Source organism: Triticum urartu, chromosome 3A, assembly GCF_056163025.1.
Source record: "Triticum urartu cultivar PI428250 chromosome 3A, HENAU_Tu73, whole genome shotgun sequence".
Taxonomy (NCBI): Eukaryota; Viridiplantae; Streptophyta; class Magnoliopsida; order Poales; family Poaceae; genus Triticum; species Triticum urartu.
Genome location: NC_141875.1, coordinates 99,647,997 through 99,671,846, shown reverse-complemented (window position 1 = coordinate 99,671,846; position 23,850 = coordinate 99,647,997). Strand labels below are relative to the sequence as shown.

The 23,850-nt window shown below is 47.7% G+C and overlaps 1 protein-coding gene across 1 annotated transcript; it reads left to right on the top strand.

Moving 5' to 3' along the window:
* The first annotated feature begins 258 nt into the window (after positions 1–258).
* On the top strand, positions 259–2,081 carry LOC125548066 (UDP-glycosyltransferase 73C5). Its single transcript, XM_048711755.2, has one exon. The coding sequence runs from the start codon at positions 364–366 to the stop codon at positions 1,945–1,947; it is 1,584 nt and encodes a 527-aa protein (XP_048567712.2). The 5' UTR covers positions 259–363; the 3' UTR covers positions 1,948–2,081.
* Positions 2,082–23,850: the final 21,769 nt, after the last annotated feature.

Sequence of the window (23,850 nt, the reverse complement as noted above, 5' to 3'; positions counted from 1 at the left end):
AATCACGGGCATAATTTAATGAATATTTATTTACACAATCGCATATTATGCGCAGGTAAATCTCAAGATAGCGTAATAGAATATTTATATCCCGTTGCATTGTACGGACATTGTTCTAATTCAATATACAAAGGCGGTTGGAGATGCACTAATAGCATATTTTAAGTGCAGGTGCTATTTTATATAGGGGTTTTTTTTTCCTTGATCACGTTTGTTCATTGACACATGTCACCATGAACGTCACCCAGCATGATATAGCCTCGACATCGGCCGTGTAGGCGCACCATTGACCGGGGCGTTGGTGTGTGGTCACACACTCGCACTGACTAACTAGCTAGATTCGGATCGAGCTGCCTGCCATCGATGGCGATCTGGGAGGAGCTGCACTTCGTGCTGGTGCCGCTGGTGGCGCAGGGCCACATCATCCCCATGGTGGACGTGGCGCGCCTCGTCGCCGCGCGCGGCCCGCGGGTCACCGTGGTCACCACGCCCGTCAACGCCGCGCGCAACAGGGCCACCGTCGACGGCGCCAGGAGGGCCGGTCTCCCCGTCGAGTTCGTCGAGCTCCCCTTCCCCTGCGCGCAGCTCGGCCTGCCGGAGGGGGTGGAGGCCATCGACCAGATGGCAGGGCTCGAGCCGCCCATGTACCTCAGGTTCTTCCAGGCCATATGGAAGATCGCCGAGCCGCTGGAGGAGTACCTCCGGGCGCTGCCGCGCCGGCCGGTCTGCCTCGTCACCGACGCGTGCAACCCGTGGACGGCGCCGGTGTGCCAACGTCTCGGGATACCCAGGCTGGTGATGCACTGCCCCTCCGCCTACTTCCAGCTCGCCGTGCACCGCCTGTCGGCGCACGGCGTGTACGACCGCGTCGGGGAAGACGTGATGGCGCCGTTCGAGGTGCCGGACTTCCCGGTGCGCGCCGCCGGCAACATGGCCACGCTCCGGGGATTCTTCCAGTACCCCGGCGTGGAGAAGGAGCACCGTGAGGCGCTCGACGCCGAGGCCACCGCCGACGGCCTGCTGTTCAACACGTTCCGCGGCATCGAGGGCGCCTTCGTCGACGCGTACGCGGCGGCCCTCGGCAAGAGGACGTGGGCCGTCGGGCCGACCTGCGCGTCCAGCAGCATGGCCGACGACGCCGACGCCAAGGCCGGCCGCGGCAACCGCGCCGACGTCGACGCCGGGCACATCGTCTCGTGGCTCGACGCCCGGCCGCCGGCGTCCGTGCTGTACGTGAGCTTCGGCAGCATCTCGCAGCTGACGGCGCAGCAGCTCGCCGGGCTGGCGCGCGGCCTCGAGGCGTCCAGGCGGGCGTTCGTGTGGGCCATCAAGGAGGCCAAGGCGGACGCCGCGGTTCGGGCGCTGCTGGACGAGGAGGGGTTCGAGGCGCGCGTCAAGGACAGGGGCCTCCTCGTCCGCGGGTGGGCGCCGCAGGTGACCATCCTCTCGCACCCGGCGGTGAGCGGCTTCCTCACGCACTGCGGCTGGAACGCGACGCTGGAGGCCGTCTCCTACGGGGTGCCGACTCTGACGTGGCCCACCATCGCCGACCAGTTCTGCAGCGAGCAGCTGCTCGTGGACGTGCTCCGCGTCGGCGTCAGGTCCGGTGTCAAGATCCCCGCCATGTACCTCCCGAAAGAGGCCGAGGGGGTTCAGGTGACGAGCGGCGACGTGGAGAAGGCGATCGCGGAGTTGATGGGCGGCGGACCGGAGGGGGCGGCGAGGAGGGTCAGGGCCGAAGAGATCGCCGCGGAGGCGAGGGCGGCCATGGAGGAAGGCGGGTCGTCGCACTCCGACCTGACGGACATGATCTGCTATGTCACGGAGCTGTCGACGAAGAGAAGCCACGGGAGGGACGCGAGCTCGACAGCCCCGCCTTCCGAGCTCGGCGAGAAGAACGAACAGGACGCTGTGCTGCCAGTGCAAATGGCGCAAGTTAGCATTTAGGATCTTCCGTTTCCCGGAATAAGTTCAACGTTGGATCATGTTGTATGCGCAATACAAAACTCCATTGATGATTGATCATGTTGTCTGTACATGATTGCACTGGAACGAAATGTCTATCTCTTCAGTTCAGTTCATGAATGAACAAATCACATAGTAGAATAAAATTGTCCTCGCCACAACTTTATGTTCGCGTGGTGGAATGGCTTCAGGGTCACATGTCAGCTAGTTTTAAAATAGATGACTTAATTTTGTATTAACTTTAATAGAAAGTTAATATAAAATTGGATCATTTAGGAGTATTTTGAAACGAAGGGAGTAGCAATGTACCATGTGATTTTTCCATCTTTGCTAGGACTATTTTTTGTGTGTGAAAAACCTAGCACTGCATTTTCCATCTTTATCTGGGCATTGATGTCCGTTGATGTGCCATGAAGCAATTCGTTTCTTACAGCTTCCCATCAACGAGATTAGCTTGCTTTTGACATGCGATGGCCTAATTAATCTCACGTCATGAAGTGAGAGTGAGCGGGGCATGGAGTTTCTTATCATGAGCTCACATGCATCCTCATGAACAGTAAAAGAAATAAATAATAGGAATAAGAAATTCTAAAAAATTCTGATTTTTTTGTGTGCTAACACTGATGAGTGTTCTATGTACGAGCAAATTTTTGTTTAGAACAACATTCCCAATGTTCTAGGAGGAAAAAAAAACAAAATCGATGGTTCAAACAGACTTTTTAAAGCATTTTCGAGCATTCGGAATGTTTTTCTTCATCAATTTTTTTTTTGCGAGAGAGAAAATATCATTGATTAACCAGAGTTGTTACAGTCCTTCGAGCAAAGCTCTTGAATCTCTACTGCCAACTCGGAGCCAAACAGCAGTATGCGGACCAACTCTGGTTAATCAACTCGGAGACAACTTATGACTAACTTCATTTTGCATGCTATCTACCTACACTTAGGAGCCTTTTAATCTCATTCAGCATGGCTGCCAAAGGGGAGCGGTCCCTGATTGGGCTTTGGATCATATCCACCGCATTGGCACACTCGATCTCTAGGATGAATGGGAGAGTGCTCCGCTTCATCGAAGTTTGCACGTATGCAAAAACATTCGACAATGTTTGCGGTAAAAAAAATTACTAAATTATTTCTATGAACACGAGCCTCAAGATCAGAAGAGCACTTTCAAAGTGAGCATAGTTGTTTTGGTTGTGGGGGGCTGGGAGGAGATTTTACAACTTTGTTTCTCCTGCTGGTATTTGATATTTCAATTGAGGAAGAGCCCGATGGAGAGGATGACACGTATAGTGGCTGGCTTGACAACCAGGGCTAAACGTCTCATCGAAGTCAGCGTCTTGTTCTTGTGAGGAACCACGACGAAGCCAATCAGCCTTTTAGCGGTCGAGGAAGACGTCAGGGTGGAACTTGGGACCAAAATCAATTTGTCCAAGACAATGTTGGCGTTAAAGGGGGGGGGGGGGGGGGGGGGCGCACAAGATCCCAAGTGTCATTGCTGATGAGGGTGTTGTACTCGCCTATCATGGTGACGAACTAGTGAGGGTTTTTGAGAGCACCCAGAACGGCCGCATCCGTCGCTCGCTGGGAGGCTGGCTCGGACAATGTTGATATCTTCGCGCACTGGGAACATTGTTTTAATACTCGTTGAACATTATTTTGATGCATGTTAATTTTTTTCAAATACATGATTAATATTTTTTCAAATACACATTAAAAAATACCAGTTGTTTTTTAATAGTTATGGAACAGAGGGAGTACATGAGAAACATTTTTTTTGAAAGGTACAAACATCTTTTAGAACCACAATAACAAACAAATTACATTTCCCGAACATTTTTATAATCCGCAATGAACATTTTTCATAAACTAAAAAAAGTATTTTTTATGTATATATATATATTTTTAAAAGCATTTTCAGGAATAAATATACGTACGAAAATAAAACAAAAAGCCTTCCACATGGGGAAAACAAAACAGAAATAGAAAAAAACTCTACTGGGCTGACCTACTACTGATTGCCCTTTGAGGCGAGATGTACCTCTCTGATGGGGGTGACACGGGGAACCGAGTGGGACCGAATTCCTCGAATTCAGAAGGTGAAACTAAAGCTTGGACAAAAATGTGAAAGGTGGATGTGCCATCGAAGATTAAAATCTTCTGATGGAGGTTCGCCCATCAGTGGCTTCCGTTAGCTGACTTGGTACATCATCGACACATGACAACGTCGCCGTGTTGTGGATTATGTGGCGCTGATGATTCATGGTCCATTCATTGCACAATGCAAGATGGCACACCGCGTATGGGTTCTTGAGGACCCAGACCTAGTTCACGTTACTGAGAACAACTGAGAGCCTGATGCTAAATGTGGGATATTTGCGTTCATTGAAGCTATGCCACATGATGATTTTATTAGGGATGTAATAACCCTCTGGGCAATTTGGCACTCACGCAGGAAGGATTTACACAAGCAGCAATCACCTCAGTCCGCACACTTCTTTGTAAAGAATTTATTAGGGAACTAGAGGAGTGCAAATCGAAGAAAACTAGCACATCCCTAACGGTAGGCGTGGTGCACCAACATTGGATCGCTCCAGTTGCTGGCACAACTAAGATTAGAGTGGACGGGGCCGTGTCACGTAATTCAAGCGAGGGCTCCTATAGTGCCATAAGCAGGAGCGACATGTGTAATCACATGGGCTCGTCGGCGATTAAGTGCTCAGGTACCACCGATCCGGCTATTACAGAAATTAATGATGCGGTCAGTAAGTTTGGGAAGTTTGTGATGTGGGATAGAGTTAGAAGTACTAAGGCCAATCAAATGGTGAAGATCAAAGTGGAAGAACTGAGGGATATACCTTCAAGTATAGTTTTTGGAGATGGGGAGCACTCTGATTCTCTGACAGTACCAGTTGTCATTCTGCAGCACCAAGTTCTTGGGGAAGAACCACATGATGAGGATCCTATCCCTCCATTTGGCAATCCCCATCCTCAACCAGCACAACAACATCATCACCCAAATCAGCATAACCACTTTCTGGGCCCTCTTCAACATCATGAAGTGGCTCCACCTGGGAATCCTCCACTGGATCTTAACCTGGCTCTGCACAATGAAGATAATGCGGATCAAATGGAAGAGGAAGAAGACCCAGAAGAGATGCCTGGCTGGGGCCACTGGGCTATGCCTGAAGGCAACCCAGAGGTTGATCAAGAATTACATCCTGGTGAATTTCTGGAATTTCAAGACTTGATGGCTCCCATGGAGGATGAGCAGCCAGTAAATCTGGAACAGGTCCCTTAAAGCAACCTCACACTCTCTCTGGGACAGTCTGCCAGCAGTGGCAATACCGGAGCATCTGTGGCTGGTCCCTTGGCGCCACTTATGCCAGATTTGAATATGTTGGATGAGCCCAATGGGCCAATACAGGAGCAAGCACCAGTAGCTCTAGCCGGGCCCATTGGCCCACCTCTTATTCTGCAAGATTTGCCTGTGTAGGCCTAGGAGATGGCACCCCTTCCTATTGCAGATTTAAGCCTGAACCTGATGCTGATATCAACACAGCCAAATGTTATGGAATTCAGAGATGACCCTATGCTACTAGAAGCCAGAACCATGACCCAAACTGTGCACAGGACTTTCATCAAGCAGAAGCCAGCTGAACCTTCTGCAGTTGTTACTAGACCTCAATCTCATGGATTTGCAGCCTCTGTCTGGCAGGCCTGAGGACAGACAGTATGAACAACTGAATAATACCAATGCTAGCTCTCCTCTGGCTACTGTTGGCATTGACAAGCCAACTGATGTTGGAGCAATGGGTGAGTCAACTTCTTCCTCTGACCTGTCTGCTCCCCCTGGTTTTCCATTCCCTGCATTCCTTCCAAGCAATGATTTACTCTCAGAGGCTGAAAACCCACTCATGATGTCTTTTGAGTTGAAAACAGATGATACTTTGGACATAGATCAGAAGACTGAACTTCTGGGTAAGGAAGGTGCTGAAGTATGGTACAGGCACTTTGCCCCCCTAAACAATGAACAAGCTGCCATTCAGGTACCTGTGGATTGGATTAATTTTCTGTCAGTCACATTCCTTACACATGACAAATTTGACTGGGCAAAGAAATTTGTTACTTCAACAGTATGGGAGGTCATTACACAAGGAGCCAGCTCTACTACATTGCCATTTGTTATTCCTCAATCTTGTCCTCCTGTGGACTCATCCCTGTCCTTCTCACAATATTTGGCACAGGAAACTCAAGAGCAAGAAGTCAACTCCCCAGCCCCATCTGCACCTCTACTGGCCCCAGTTGCTGTCTCTACTTCGGCCATGCACAACATCAAGAAGAGAAAGGAAAAGGTCCCACTTGTAGAGACTGAGGTAAGGAGAAGTTGTCGTTTACAACAGCTAGCCAAGGGTTATAAGAAAAAAGTCTGCATGGACAAAAATTGTCTAGCCTGTCATGCTTTACCTCCTCCAATACCTGCAAAAGTGATTAAAAGTCTTAATACCACTTTTTGCAAGGTTGCTGCACAAGATACTTCAGAAGAGATGCTGAAAACCAAGCGCAAAAAAAGCAAAAGCAACCCAGCTGCAAAGGAGGCCACAAGAGCCAGCTCCATCAATTAATAGTCTCAGTCATCTTCAGTAGGCTCTAAGCTCTCTCCCATGAGTTTATTTAGCTCTATCTTTTGGAAACTCTCTTGTAAAGATGTCCAGGGTGTAATCCTTTTGTGGAATTGAACTATTTGGTCTTTTGTAACACTTGCAGCTTTTGGATGTATTGCTGGCAGTTACCTCCACTTGTTTATGGTGTCACACTTAGAACTATGTATCTGGATGATATGGACTGCTTGCTGGATGCTGGGTACTTTGACTGATGTCTACTTTCTATGGGAAAGCCCTCTCTCTATTCTCAAAAGGTGTGCAGTTGTTATATTGAATAGGTACACAGTTATATCATACCTATGACTTTGAATAAGGATTGGTCAATTCTTAACTGGAATATTAGAGGTTTAAATGACCCCAAGAAATGGACAACTATCAGAAATAAGATTGAGGAATCTAATTGTGCCATTCTATGTATTTAAGAAACCAAGAGAGAGGTTATTGATAGCATATTTTTACAAAACTTCTGTCCAAGAAGATTAAACAGATTTGAATATCTTTGTTCAATTGGAGCAGCAGGAGGGCTGTTAATGGTTTGGAATGAACAAATCTTCCAGGGCCAACTGTTTCATTCCAACAACTATTCCATTTCTGTCTCGTTCACCTCCTCCCACAATGGAGATACTTGGATTTTGACCAATATTTATGGACCTAGCCAACAGGATGAGCGACCATACTTTATTGAGTGGTTTAGACAGTTTCAGACCCCTGAAGAAAGCAAATGGATGGTTCTTGGAGATTTTAATCATATCAGATACCCACATAACAGAAACCTGCAAGGGGGCAATATTCTTAACATGTTAGCATTTAATGAAGCTATCGGCAACTTATCTCTGGTTGAAATCCCTATCAAAGGTAGAAACTTTACATGGAGTAATATGCAGGATTGGCCTCTGTTGGAAAAGATTGATTGGTGTTTTACCTCTGAGAATTGGACTTTAAGCTACCTAGATACTTTGGCATATCCACTGGCTAAAAGCACTTCAGACCATGTTCCTTTCATGGTTAAGATAGGTACATCTATTCCCAAGTCCCACATTTTCAGATTTGAGAATTATTGGTTAGAACATGAGGACTTCCTGTCAATTGTTCAACACATCTGGAACCAGGAAGTGGATGAGGTAGATAGTGCCAAGATCATTGCAGCCAAGTTTAAGAGACTAAGGAAAGGATTAAAAAACTGGGCCAGAAATCTCTCTAACCTCAAGAAGATTATTGCTAACACTAACTTCTTGATCCTATGTTTTGATTATTTGGAAGAAGCCAGAGATCTCACAACTGTGGAAGCTAATGGTAGAGATATCCTGAAAGCTCATTTGGAAAAAGTCCTTAATCAACAAAGACTCTACTGGAAGCAAAGAGCCACTATCAGGAAAATTAAGGTGGGAGAGGCCAATACTAAATATTTTCAGGCAAAGGCTACTATCAAGCATAGGCATAACTGTATTGCTATGCTCAAAGATGAGGATAACTTGGAACACCACAATCACAGTGCTAAAGCTGCAATCCTTTACAGAGCCTTCAAAGAAAGACTGGGTACTACTGTTGCCACAGATAACCCTCTGCTCCTTGATCATCTTCTTACCTCTAATGACAATTTGGCTCAACTTGAAGTCCCATTCACAATAGCTGAGATTGACCATGTGATACTTCATATGCCCGCTGACAAAGCTCCTGGACCGGATGGCTTTAATGCTACTTTCTTAAAAGCATGCTGGCCTATTATTGCTCCCGACTTTTACAAGATGATTAATGATTTCTATCATGGGACAGTCAACTTATAGAGCATCAACTACTCCTACATCACATTGATCCCTAAGACATATGCAGCATCCACTCCTGCAGAGTTCCGGCCGATATCCCTGTTGAACTGTATACTTAAAATCATCACCAAGTTGCTTGCAAACAGACTTCAGAAGGTGATCCTCACTCTGGTGCATAAGAACCAATATGGCTTCCTCAATAATAGATGCATTCAGGACTGTCTTGCCTGGTCTTATGAGTACATTCACCAATGCCACTCATCTAAGAAAGAAATTGTTCTACTCAAGTTGGACTTTGAGAAAGCATTTGACATGCTTAACCATGACACTATTGTGGAGATCCTCCAAGCTAAGGGCTTTGGAAACAGATGGATTAGTTGGATAAAAATGATATATGGCACTGGCTTCTCATCTATCCTTCTTAATGGTATTCATGGCAAGCAATTTCTATGTAAGAAAGGTGTCAGACATGGGGACCCTTTATCTCCTCTCATATTTGTTCTTGCTGCTGATCTACTCCAAACCATGTTCAATCAGGCCATGCTGCACTCCTTGATAAGGTCCCCTCTTATTCATGCTTCTTGCCCAGACTACCCAATCATCCAATATGCTGATGATACTATCCTGGTTGCTAATGCTGATGCTGGTCAACTCCTTCAAATTAAAATTTTGCTTCTCCACTATGCTGCCTACACTGGCCTCAAAGTTAACTATGCTAAATCCATTATTATTCCCATCAACACTCCTTCTGCCAAAATGCTGGAATTATCAGGGATTATTGGTTGCAAAATTGGTGCTCTTCCCCATGCCTATCTTGGTCTGCCACTCAGTCTCAACAGACCAAGAATTGTGGATTTCATGCCTATGCTGAATAGAATTGAAAATAGACTCTTAAGTTGCTCTACCTTGCTCTCCACTGGTGACAAACTTACCTTGATCAAATCTGTTTTTGCAAGTATGCCCGTCTTCTTCATGTGCTCCTTGATGTTACCCAAAGCAGTGATCAAACAAATTGAAAGTTACCTCAGGAACTGCCTATGGAGAAAATTTGGATCATTGGACTCTGGCCCTGCCTCGATCTCATGGGATTCTGTATGTAAACCTAAGGCACAAGGTGGATTAGGTATTCTTGATATCTCTGTCCACAACAAAGCTTTGTTGATGAAATTTCTTCATAAATTTCTTAACAAAGTGGATACTCCTTGGGTGCAAATCATTTGGGAGGCACACTACCACAATAGCCCACCAAGTGACAAGCTAATTGGCTCCTTTTGGTTGAAGACACTGCTCAAACTCATACCTCTCTACAAATCTCATGCCATTTGTCAAGCTGGTCAAGGAGATACCATTTTCTTTTGGACTGATAATTGGGAGGGTCAACCACTACAAGCTAAATTCCCAGAACTTTTCTCCTTCGCTATTCATAAGGACTGTACCCTGCACTTTATGGATAATCAAGAGGATCTCAGCAGCATGTTCCATAGGTCACTCTCCCTGCAAGCATATCAACAATTGGCCAGGGTTGAAGAACTGTTAACTTCCAGAACACCTTCTAATAACAGAGACATATGGAAATATCACTGGGCATCTGGACAGTATTCCTCCATGAAAATGTACAAGCGCCTTATGGGCAACTCCAAAGCTCACAGCATACTTCAAAATCTCTGGGGTACTAATTGCAGACTCAGGCACAAGATTTTTTGCTGGCTACTCTTACATGACCGAATTAACACAAGGAATATGCTACTTCTACGCAATATGCACCTCCCAGACTCAACCTGTGCTCTCTGCTCTGACAATGTGGAAGAAACTCCACTTCACTTATTTTGGAATTGCCCATTTGCTTTGTCTTGCTGGGATGTCATAGCACCGGGGAGAACCAGAGGTATCTCCACTTTTGATGAGATTGTTCTAATTTCTACTCGGCTTCCTAAAGATTTGGCACTGGATATTATCATTATGAGTTGCTGGAGTATTTGGTCAGTAAGAAATGACAACATCTTTCGGTCTGCTCCACCGGCGATTGATTCATGGAAATTTCACCCGTCGGAAGGACTATGGGTTGTGCGACTTAGAGCCAAAGAAGACAAAGCAACCAAGGTTAAAGAATGGACAGATTTATATCTTTAAAGGGTCTACCTATGATTCCTAGAGCAGGGATTGGCTGAGGACATTTGTCCCTTGTTTCATTCTTGTATTATAACTTGTACCATATTATAACTTTTTATTAATGAAAATATCGTAGAACGATTGTTCTACGGTCAGGGCTCAAAAAAAACTCTGAAGCTCTGGCCTGCCAGGAAGCTCTTTCACTTGCCCTTGGCTCTCGTTATCACATCGGCTACTCTTGAAGCTCTGGCCTGCCAGGAAGCTCTTTCACTTGCCCTTGGCTCTCATTATCACATGTGGTCATAACCTCTGACTGTCAACAAGAAATGAACAACAGTACCAAGGGCACTGGCGGGCTATATGCTAGCATCGTAAAGGATGTTATTTCAACGGCAAGCCAATTGCAAGAATGTTCTTTCATCTCTGAAGGATGGGCCACGAGCTTTGAGGCACATAGGCTCGCTAAACATACTCTAGGCCTATCTTTAGGACCCCATGTGTGGCTTCTCAATCCTCCCGGCCTAAATTGTATGACCATGAATTATGATCAATAAAGGGGAGTGTGTTTTAGACTAAAAAATCTAGGGAGCTGAGCCGGACCTCCTATATGACGCATATTCCGTCATATAGGATCGCGACGCTCAAGAGTGACGTGACTGGGCCCAAGCCCACTAGGGCGCATAGTGAGTTATTTTTTTGGTGCAACAAAAACTTCCCAGAAACACACTGCACTACGAAGGATGCGAACTCAGAACTAATACAGCTGAACACCTGCTCCTATGGCCTCCATTTGGTAAAATAACTAAAGTGGTTTAGTTTGAACTAAAACCACAACTGATGGCTTCTCGTGATTTAAGAATACACACAACATCGGGATTTGGAAACAAACTTAGCTATTCCAAACATATTTTGACAATATGAACAAATTTTGAAAACGTAAACACTTTTTGTAAATTCCAAAACAAATTTTCAAGTGTGGACATTTTTTTTGAAAATTCTGAATATTTTTCTGAAAACACATTTTTTTTAAATGGGAACAACATCAAAAATCATGAACAAAAAAATAAATTCAGATTTTTTGTTGAATTTGTGAATATTTATGAAAGTTTTGAACATTTTTTTTAATGAGAACAACTTTTTAAAAAACGATTTTTTTGGGAAAACGTAAAGAAAGAATGAAAATTCAATACATGGGATTTTTTGAATATATGAAAATAAAAAAGGAACATGAAAAACGAGAAGATAAAATAAAAATAATAAACATAAAATGAAAGAGAAGAAGAAGAAACAATTTTTTTTGAGGGGTAAAGCCAAGTTTATTATTCAAACTCCATAGAATGTGGGATATGAGTCGGGGTATGAGGGTAGCCAAGCCATACATGACGCCCCGAGGCTAAAGAAAGAGCAATTTTGCTAATCTATGTGCATCCATATTGGTTGCACGACCCTCGAAAGAAAAAGTACAATTCAAAAGAGAAGCTCTAGACTTGATTTCGTTGATAATGGGACCATAAATTCCCTGATTTTCTCCATGGATATCACCAATGACTTGCTTCAAGTCTGAGGTGATAATAGCCTGTTGCACGTGTAAATCTTGAGCCAAAGAGATAGCCTCTCTACAAGCGATCGCCTCCAAGGTAGCTGGGTCCGCCACTCCAGCAATTAATCACCAGTGCAGAGCTTCCCAGATGAACCCCATTTCTGTCCCGGCATATCACTGCCGCCGATCCTCCTCTTGAGGCTCTGACCCCCGCATCTACTTGTATTTTTACGAAGTTCTACCGTGGTGCCTTAGGTCGCCGAGGAACACTCGTGGGCTGAGCTGCCCCGGTTCTCTTAGGCTCCTTTTCCCGCACAACATCCAGTTCACCGATGAAGTATGTAATGAAGGTGTGTATTGCATCTGGAGTTTGGAATATCCCCTCATGGATTGCCTTGCGCCTTGATGACCATATTGCCCAAAGTGTGACTGCAACTCTGACGAAGTGATCATGTGGGAGTGATTCTATTAGGGTGAACAACCAATTTCTAGCATTTGTCTCTGAACTGTCCACCAAAGCCGCACTCAAATCCTCATCGACTAACGCACATGTGCATCTAGAGACCGTGCAGTCAAGGAGAGAATGGCGCCAAGAGTCGGGAGAGCCACATAAGCCGCACGAGCTTGAGGTGGACATGTGTCGATGCGCCCTGACATCTTCTGTAGGAAGTGATTGTTCCGTGAGTCGCCATAAAAACATCCTCAGTTTGCCCGGTACCTCTGTTTTTCATAGAGCTTTCCATGATCCGTCCTCAATATTCGACCTTGATGCCGCGGCTGTCCCTTCCAACCAAGCCTCTCTTCTTTGCCTCGTGACTACCAACATGTTGTAGGCCGACCTTACAGAAAAGTGGCCCTTCTTCTTGAACATCCATCTCCAAAAATCTGGTGTATTCATTGTGCACAGAGGGATACTCATGATCACTTTTACATCGAAAGGGAGAAATACCTTGAGGGAGTCCTGGATTAGGGGGTCTCCGGACAGCCGGACTATATCCTTTGGCCGGACTGTTGGACTATGAAGATACGAGATTGAAGACTTCGTCCCGTGTCCGGATGGGACTCTACTTGGCGTGGAAGGCAAGCTAGGCAATACGGATATGTATATCTCCTCCTTTGTAACTGACCTTGTGTAACCCTAGCCCCCTCCGGTGTCTATATAAACCGGAGGGTATTAGTCCGTAGAACAACATACAATCAGACCATAGGCTAGCTTCTAGGGTTTAGCATCTCTGATCTCGTGGTAGATATCAACTCTTGTACTACTCATATTATCAAGAATAATCAAGCAGAACGTAGGGTTTTACCTCCATCAAGAGGGCCCGAACCTGGGTAAAACATCGTGTCCCCTGCCTCCTGTTACCATCCGCCTTAGACGCATAGTTCGGGACCCCCTACCCGAGATCTGCCGGTTTTGACACCGACATTGGTGCTTTCATTGAGAGTTCCTCTGTGTCGTTGTCGTTAGGCTTGATGGCTCCTTCAATCATCGATAGCGATGCAGTCTAGGGTGAGACTTTTCTTCCCGGATAGATCTTTGTATTCGGCGGCTTCGCACTGCGGGCCAACTCGCTTGGCCATCTGGAGCAGATCGAGAGTTACGCCCCTGGCCACCAGGTCAGGTTTGGAAGCTTAAACTACATGGCCGACATCCACGGAGACTTGATCTTCGACGGATTCGAGTCCTTGCCGAGTGCACCGCACGGTCACGATGAGCATGATTTAGCTCTACCATCGGACAGTGTTCAGGAGACCACACCGGCAACCGCCCCGACCCTCAATTCGGAGCCAATTGCGCCATCCATGGACGAGTGGATAGACCACACCACGGAGGCCGCATTCTCAGCGGCGATCGAGCCGAGGATCGACCTTACCCTCCACGAGAGCCGTGACGCCGAACTACCGGATTCTTCCCCGACCATGGACTCTGAACCACCTGCGCTCGTGCCTGTCGAATCCGACTGGGCCACCGATCATGGAGTTCACCTCCGCGGATATCTTTCAGCACTCGCCTTTCGGAGACATACTGAACTCATTAAGGTCTCTCTCCCTATCAGGAGAGCCCTGGCCGAACTATGTTCGGCAGGATTGGGATGCGGATGACGAAGAAATTCGCTGCCCACCCACCATCCAGCCACTGTCGATGATTTGACCGACATGACCGACTTCAACTCTGAAGACATCAACGGTATGGACGACGATGCAGGAGAGGAACAGGAACCACTGCCCACAGGGCACTGGACGCCCACTTGATCATATGATGTATACATGGTGGACACACCCAAAGAAAACGATGACGAGGAACGGAAGGACGTAGCGAAGGGTTGTTCCCTCGAAAAGCAGTCAAAGCGGCGGCGTAAGAGCCGCTCCAAATCCCGCCTCGGCAGAAACAACGATCATATAGACCCAACGATAGAGTAGGGTGAACCATCGCCCGACCAGGGCAACACGGAGAATCAAACCAAACAACCCGACCCCGTCGAAGATAACAGTCCGGACGACATCACACCGGACAGACACCCGGAGCAACAGAATGCCCATCAAAGGCTGGTTGCCACTGCGAGGAGTCTGAAAAAGCAGAAACAAAGGCTCAGGACTGCACAAGACACACTCAAAATCAGATGGAGTGAAGTACTCAACACTACAGCGAAGTACAACAGTAATCGCCACACCAAGAGCTACCCAAAGCGAAAGTTGCTACCTGAATTCGATGAGGAGGCCTTAGATCCCCCGCAACCAAAAATTAAAACGGCCATCCGGTCGGATAGATGACCTCACGGCCAACACAGAGCGGCAAACGACGCCGCACATAAGCTAGCACGCGATCCACGCGAGGGCTCGCATCAAAAGGACGGCGCAACCAGATCCATATACGGGCCACGCAAGCGCACTCCAGCATGCAATGCAACACAACAAACATACGAACACCACGGTACACCCAAATACAGGGGTGCCGCACACCCCCTATGTTTCACCGATGAGGTGCTGGACCATGAATTTCCAGAGGGATTCAAACCCGTAAACATAGAGGCATATGATGGAACAACAAACCCTGGGGTCTGGATTGAGGACTACATCCTCCATATCCATGGCTCGGGGAGACGATCTCCATGCCATCAAGTACTTACCCCTCAAGCTCAAAGGGCCAGCTCGGCACTGGCTCAAAAGCCTCCCCAAAAACTCCATTGGAAGCTGGGAAGAGCTCGAAGACGCCTTTCGGGCAAATTTTCAAGGGACCTATGTCCGACCACCAGATGCAGACGATTTAAGTCATATAACCCAACAGCCCGGAGAGTCAGCCCGAAAGCTTTGGAACAGGTTCCTCACTAAAAAGAACAAAATAGTCGACTGTCTGGACGCTGAAGCCTTAGCAGCTTTCAAGCATAGAGTTCGAGACAAATGGCTTGCCAGACACCTCGACCAAGAAAAGCCGAGAACAATGGCAGCATTAACAAGCCTCATGACCCGCTTTTGCGCGGGTGAGGAAAGCTGGTTAGCCCGATGCAGCACCAGCTTCCCAAGTACATCCTAAGTCAGGGACGGAAACAAGAAATCACGACGCAGCAAAAATAAGCGCCGGAATAAAGAAGACAACCCCAAGAGCACGGCGGTAAACGCCGGATTCAGAAGCTCTCGGCCAGGTCAGCAGAAGCTGCCCTGCAAAGGCAACAGAGACGAACTGTCCAGCCTAAACAAGATTCTGGACCAAATATGTCAGATCCATAGCACCCCCGATAAACCTGCAAATCATACCCATAGAGAATGTTGGGTCTTCAAGCAGTCCGGCAAGCTCAACGCCGAACACAAGGGACAAGATACACCAAGCGAAAATGAGGACGAGCCTCACAAGCAAAGCACTGGGGAATAGAAGAAATTCCCACCAGAAGTCAAAAAAGTCAACGCGTTACATGTGATAAAGGAGAGAAACAAAGCGGCACCCCTAGAGAAACATGCCCCAGGGCCTATCACCACGGAGTTCCGCCACTGGTCGTCCCAAACGATCACCTTTGACCATCGGGATTACTCGACAAGTATCCGGCGTGCAGGATGGGCTGCCTTGATATTAAATCCAATAATTGACGGATACCACTGCACACGAGTCCTGATGGACGGCGGCAGCAGTTTAAACCTGATATATCAGGACACAGTCCGCAAAATGGGGATAGACCCAACAAAAATTAGCCGCAGCAATGCTACCTTTAAAGGAGTAATGCCAGGCCCAGAGGCCCATTGCATGGGGTCCCTGCTACTAGAGGTTATATTCGGCTTCCCCGATAACTTCCGCAGCGAAAATTTAACCTTCCACATTGCTCCGTTCCAAAGTGGCTATCAAGAACTACTCGGACGCGAAGCTTTCGCTCGCTTTAACGCAATACCGCATTACGCTTCCCTCATGCTTAAAATGCCCGGTCCATGTGGCATCATTACAGTAAATGGAAATATTGAGCACTCCTTGCGCGCGGAAGACCGTGCGGCTTCCTTGGCAGCCGCACACTAAACGACCTCACCAACTAAAGCATCTGACAGGTTGTTAAGACCATGGACACGGTTGGAGGAGTCCGGTACAGTTATATGTAATTGATACAAGTTTGATGGCTATACCCCTATTACAATACAAGGGGCTCAAAACGAGCGCACAAGTGGCAATCAGGCTCAACTTTACTCATTTTGAACTATATATTGTTTATTTAGTATAACTTACCTTTTGCACAACAACTTTTCAATTAAATTCCTCTCTTTTTCAGATGACCATCGTGCTACACCCGTCCAGAATACGACACAAGGGAGACACAGGCGCAGACGTGCAGCAGGGACCCGTTCCAAGAATTCTTTTCAGATTAAGACCCTGCGTAAACCTTTTTTACTGTCTCTTGTTGATACACATCCCTCGGATTCTCAGTACAATTGAGAAGGATGCTGACGTATTGGCATGTGGCCACGTCAGACTATTGCACGTACCTGGACACCAGGGGCTTATTACAAAGGGCACTGTTTAGGCCCGGTTTACATCATAAAGACCGAATACCTCAGGGAGTGTTCGGCGTCGCGAGTTTGGCCTTATATGCATCAGCTCCGAATCATGTCTTTGGTCAAATGTTGGGTTTGCCCGGCTCCTGTGTTTTGCTGCCTTACGTTCCGCTCTATCGGCTAAGGCGGCACCAGGAGAACTACTGCGATTGTGCCCTGGTTCATCCGGACGAGCACCTCAGTAGAGAAAGCCAAAAACTGACTATCATGATATAGCGTGAGACTGGTCAACCACTCGATGACCTAGTGGAATCTTCGGGATTCCTCCGCTTTAACAAAGGGCCGTTTCCCGGCCAGGCATGTACGCACCCCGAATTCGGATGAGTGCGGAGCCACTAGGGGCTATATAGTAGCCCCACTGTCAAACTCCTCTGGCTAAGTGAAAGTGTTAAAGCATTATAGTCCGGTTGCCTAGTTCGATGCGCTATCACCACCTTAATGGACCAAGATGTTGGATCAAGTGTGAACACGCGTCTTTTGCGAACACCCCCGCATTATATGCATGGGGGCTGAAGCCGACGACTGCAATCTTTTAGGTTATATACATACATACATAAACGGCCGCAAGGAGGCATCATAGCACTTTTGGGAGAAAGTATAAATACAGCCTTGATAAATTCAATAAAACATTGTTTTTACAATGGGAATACATGTCACCCAAACATAATATTCTTCGAGCAGTGAGCCTCTATTGAACCAGCGCCTTCAAGAACTTCTTCAAAGTAGTGCTCGGCAGCCACTCGGCCTATGGCCGAACCCTGTGCCGCAACAGTGGTGGCATCCATCTCTGCCCAGTATGTTTTGACACGGGCAAGGGCCATCCACGAGCCTTCTATGCACGCCGGCCTCTTCACAGCATCGATGCGTGGCACATCGCCAAGGAGTTGTTGCACTAAGCTAAAGTAGCTATTCGGCCTTGGCCCTCCTGGCCACAAATGATCCACAACAGACCTCATGTCCAGTCCGGATAATCTATGGAGCTTGGCCCAACCGGTCAATCGCTCATTCAGCAGCAGCAGACGGACTGGAGCGTGAAACTATGACCAAAACAGCTTCTCCACTTCGGGACCTTTCTGATCCTTGAAGTACTCGGCGGCATCAGTAGCGCTGGTAGCCAAATCCATGTACGCGTCCGCAGAACTCCATAGCCGGTCCAGAGGAGCATACTTCAGATCTCCGAACTTAGTCCGCAACAAGAAAGGCTTCCCAGACACGATATCTGCAGCCTGATTCAGCTCCTCCTTCGTCGCTCTAATTTTGGAGCGGGCTTCCTCGGCAGCCACCCGGGCCTTCTCCAGGTCCGTCGCTTTCGCCTGGTTTTCCTCTTCAAGAAGCCGGTAACGGTCAACAGCATCTTTTAACTCCACGGTCATCTTGGCAATTTTTTCTGTGCTCTCACAATGTGCAGCCTGTTCGACCCTTAACTCTTCGGCCGCCTTTAAAGCGGCCGCATTGCTACTCCTGGCTTGCTCCTTGGCTCGGGCAAGCTCCACCCGAAGGGTCTCCACGGTGGCCGCTCCATCTGCAGTCACAAACATATTAAAGATACTGGCATTAGGCCGCTCTTATTATGTGACAATCGCCAGAAAAATCACTGACCCTGCGTCTCGTCAAGCCGCTTGTTGACAAGCATGATGTCGGCATCTGCCGCATCCAGTTTCCGCTTTAGTTCGGCATACCCATCAGTCCGGCTAGCCACCGGAGCCTCCACCACCTACACATAAAGGCAGTCTGGTTATTACCTGGGACTATGATCCTCTGTTTGCCGCCGTTTTCGACAAAAACCAGAGTCTCAGGGGCTACTATCTACACAGGGCACATCTAAAAATGTGCGGTACTTTCAAAAATGTACATCATTTCACGTACCTCAAAACCCGTTAGTAGACTCATAAAGGCTTCATGCAGCCCGCTTTCGGCGGACGAAATCCTTTCAATCACCGTACCAATCAATGTGCGGTGCTCTTCTGAGATAGCCGCTTTCTCCAGCAGATCCCTCCGTGCATCCGACCGCACACCAGATGGTGCCGGACTCTTTTGATTGCTCTCTTCGAGAGCCGGATACTGAGGACTTCGGGTGGACATAGGATTACCTTCTAGCCTTGCCGGATCAGGAGAAGCCCTTCGCGACGACACCTCAGGGTCGCCCACTTCGTAAGGCGGTATGGCAGGGGGAGGCGTTTCGCTCTCCATCATCTCCGGAAGAAGATCCCCCGAAGACGAGCTCAGCTGAGAAGGGCTAAGATCCGAACTGCAAGATAAATACTTCGATCATTTTCCTCAGAAATAGAGCAAGATATTTTCGTTATTGAATACCCTTTTACTTACAGCTCGGTAGAGGGCTGAACCCTACGCGAAAATTGTGCGGCAAGAGTACCCTCTGAGGTAGGTCCCTCTGGCAGAGATTTCTTCTCCCGTTTGGAAACCTTAGTTTCCGGATCTTCAGAGGCAAACCTCTTCCTTCCCCGGGGAGAGAGAATGTCAGATTCTTCCCCTTGGTTATCCTCCCTCGCGGAGGCGCTCATTCCCTCGGTTGGAATAGGTAGCGATGGAGGCCCGCTTTCGCCCTCTTTATTCCCCCTTCATCTTCCTTTGAGGGCACCTGGCAAGGTGCTGGCTCGAGCATCTTTTCCAGCACCGGATTGTCCAAGCCTTCAGGAAGGGGGGGCGAACACCGGATCATCTTCGCCTTTGTTATCCAGTCCTGGTCAAAGAGCGATTCTTCAGAATGATGTCATGCTAAATAAAAGGACAGTGTGTTCGGCCATGGGATTACTTACTTGGGTAGCGGTGCGGTTGCTGCTCAGGCCCACGTCCTCGGTAGTGTCCGGACACTCTATTTGGGGTCCGAAGAACGATTTGTACATCTCCTTGTGCGTCATACCGAGGAAATTCTGAATAGTGCGCGGTCCTTCCGGATTGAATTCCCACATGCGGAGGGGCCGGCGTTTGCAAGGCTGGACTCGACGGACCAGCATAACTTGCATTACCATAACCAGACTGAAATCTCCCTCGAAGAGATCTCGGATACGGCTCTGCAGTATTGGCACGTCCTTGGCTGGACACCAGCTCAGCCCCCTGCTGATCCATGACATCAGTTGTGGTGGAGGGCCCGAGCGAAAGGTGGGGCAGCCACCCAATTGGCACTTCGGGGAGCTATGACATAAAACCACTCCCGTTGCCACAATCCGGATACCTCTGGAAAGGAACCCTTTGGCCATGGAGCGTCAGCAATTTTGCTTATTAGAGCACCTTCGCACGCAGCATACTGCCCTTGACCATCTTCGGCTTCACATCGAAGGTCTTGAGCCATAGGCCGAAGTGAGGGGTAATGCGTGTTGGGGAACGTTGCAGAAAACAAAAAAATTTCCTACGTTTCACCAAGATCAATCTATGGAGTCAACTAGCAACGAGAGGAGAGTGCATCTACATACCCTTGTAGATCGCGAGTGGAAGCATTCAAGAGAACAGGGATGATGGAGTCGTACTCGCCGTGATCCAAATCACCGATGACCAAGTGCCGAACGGACGGCACCTCCGCATTCAACACACGTATGGAGCGGATGACGTCTCCTCCTTCTTGATCCAGCAAGGGGAAAGGAGAGGTTGATGAAGATCCAGCAGCACAACAGCGTGGTGGTGGATGCAGCGATGATCACAGCAGGGCTTCGCCGAGCTTCTGCGAGAGGGAGAGGTGTAGCAGGGGAGAGGGAGGCGCCAAGGCTTCAGGTGCGGCTGCCCTCCCTTCCTCCTTTATATAGGCCCCCTAGGGGGGCGCCGGCCCTGGAGATGGGATCTCCCAAGGGGGGCGGCGGCCAAGGGGGTGGAGTGCCCCCCAAGGCAAGTGGAGGCGCCCCCCACCCTAGGGTTTCCAACGCTAGGCGCAGGGGGGCCCAAGGAGGGGGCGCACCAGCCCACTATGGGCTGGTTCCCCTCCCCACTTCAGCCCATGGGGCAATCCGGGATGGGTGGCCCCACCCGATGGACCCCCGGGACCCATCCGGTGGTCCCAGTACAATTAATACCGGTGACCCCGGATCTTTCCCGATGGCTGAAAATACACTTCCTATATATAATTCTTCACCTCCGGACCATTCCGGAACTCCTCGTGACGTCCAGGATCTCATCCGGGACTCCGAACAACTTTCGGATTACTGCATACTCTTATCTCTACAACCCTAGCGTCACCGAACCTTAAGTGTGTAGACCCTATGGGTTCGGGAGACACGTAGACATGACCGAGACGGCTCTCCGGCCAATAACCAACAACGGGATCTGGATACCCATGTTGGCTCCCACATGCTCCTCGATGATCTCATCGGATGAACCACGATGTCGAGGATTCAAGCAACCCCGTATACAATCCCCTTTGTCAATCGGTACGTTACTTGCCCGAGACTCGATCGTCGGTATCCCAATACCTTGTTCAGTCTCGTTACCAGCAAGTCACTTTACTCGTACCGTAATGCATGATCCCGTGATCAACCACTTGATCACATTGAGCTCATTGTGATGATGCATTACTGAGTGGGCCCAGAGATACCTCTCCGTCATACGGAGTGACAAATCCCAGTCTCGATTCATGCCAACCCAACAGACACTTTCTGAAACACCTGTAATGTACCTTTATAGTCACCCACTTACGTTGTGACATTTGGTACACCCAAAGCACTCCTACGGTATCCGGGAGTTGCACAATCTCATGGTCTAAGGAAATGATAGTTGACATTCAGAAAAGCTACAGCAAACGAACTACATGATCTTTGAGCTAAGCTTAAGATTGGGTCTTGGCCATCACATCATTCTCCTAATGATGTGATCCTATTATCAATGACATCCCCATGTCCATAGCCAGGAAACCTTGACTATCTGTTGATCAATGAGCTAGTCAACTAGAGGCTCACTAGGGACACATTGTGGTCTATGTATTCACACATGTAATACGATTTCCGGATAATACAATTATAGCATGAATAATAGACAATTATCATGAACAAGGAAATATAATAATCATTTTATTATTGCCTCTAGGGCATATTTCCAACAGTCTCCCACTTGCACTAGAGTCAATCATCTTGTTACATTGTGATGAATCGAACACCCGTGGAATTCTGGTGTTGATCATGTTTTGCTCTAGGGAGAGGTTTAGTCAATGGATCTGCGACATTCAGATCCATATGTACTTTACAAATATCTATGTCTCCATATTGAACATTTTCACGAATGGAGTTGAAGCGACGCTTGATGTGCCTGGTCTTCTTGTGAAACCTGGGCTCCTTGGCAAGTGCAATAGCTCGAGTGTTGTCACAGAAGAGTTTGATCGGCCCCGATGCATTGGGTATGACTCCTAGGTCAGTGATGAACTCCTTCACCCAAATTTCTTCATGCGCTGCCTCCGAGGCTGCCATGTACTCCGCTTCACATGTAGATCCCGCCACGACGCTCTGCTTGCAGCTGCACCAGCTTACTGCTCCACCATTCAACATATACACGTATCCGGTTTGTGACTTAGAGTCATCCAGATCTTTGTCGAAGCTAGCGTCGACGTAACCCTTTACGACGAGCTCTTCGTCACCTCCATAAACGAGAAACATGTCCTTAGTACTTTTCAGGTACTTCAGGATATTCCTGACCGCTGTCCAGTGTTCCTTGCCGGGATTGCTTTGGTACCTTCCTACCAAACTTACGGCAAGGTTTAGATCAGGTCTAGTACACAGCATGGCATACATAATAGACCCTATGGCTGATGCATAGGGGATGACACTGATCTCTTCTATATCTTCTGCTGTGGTCGGACATTGAGCTGAGCTCAATTTCACACCTTGAAACATAGGCAAGAACCCCTTCTTAGACTGATCCATATTGAACTTCTTCAATATCTTATCAAGGTATGTGCTTTGTGAAAGACCTATGAGTCATCTTGATCTATCTCTATAGATCTTGATGCCTAATATATAAGCAGCTTCTCCAAGGTCTTTCATTGAAAAACTCTTATTCAAGTAGGCCTTAATGCTGTCCAAAAGTTCTATATCATTTCCCATCAAAAGTATGTCATCTACATATAATATGAGAAATGCTACAGAGCTCCCACTCACTTTCTTGTAAATGCAGGCTTCTCCATAAGTCTGCATAAACCCAAACGCTTTGATCATCTCATCAGAGCGAATGTTCCAACTCTGAGATGCTTGCACCAGCCCATAAATCGAGCGTTGGAGCTTGCACATCTTGTCAGCATTCTTAGGATCGACAAAACCTTCCGGCTGCATCATATACAATTCTTCCTTAAGGAAACCATTAAGGAATGCCGTTTTGACGCCCATTTGCCATATTTCATAATCATAGAATGCGGCAATTGCTAACATGATTCGGATGGACTTCAGCTTCGCTACGGGTGAGAAAGTCTCATCGTAGTCAACCCCTTGAGCTTGTCGATAACCCTTAGCGACAAGTCGAGCCTTATAGATGGTCACATTACCATCCGCGTCTGTCTTCTTCTTAAAGATCCATTTATTTTCTATGGCTCGCCGATCTTCGGGCAAGTCAGTCAAAGTCCATACTTTGTTTTCATACATGGATTCTATCTCGGATTTCATGGCTTCTAGCCATTTGTCAGAATCTAGGCCCGCCATCGCTTCTTCATAGTTCGAAGGTTCACCGTTGTCTAACAACATGATTTCCAAGATAGGGTTGCCGTACCACTCTGGTGCGGAACGTGTCCTTGTGGACCTACGAAGTTCAGTAGGAGCTTGATCCGAAGTATCTTGATCATCATCATTAACTTCCTCTC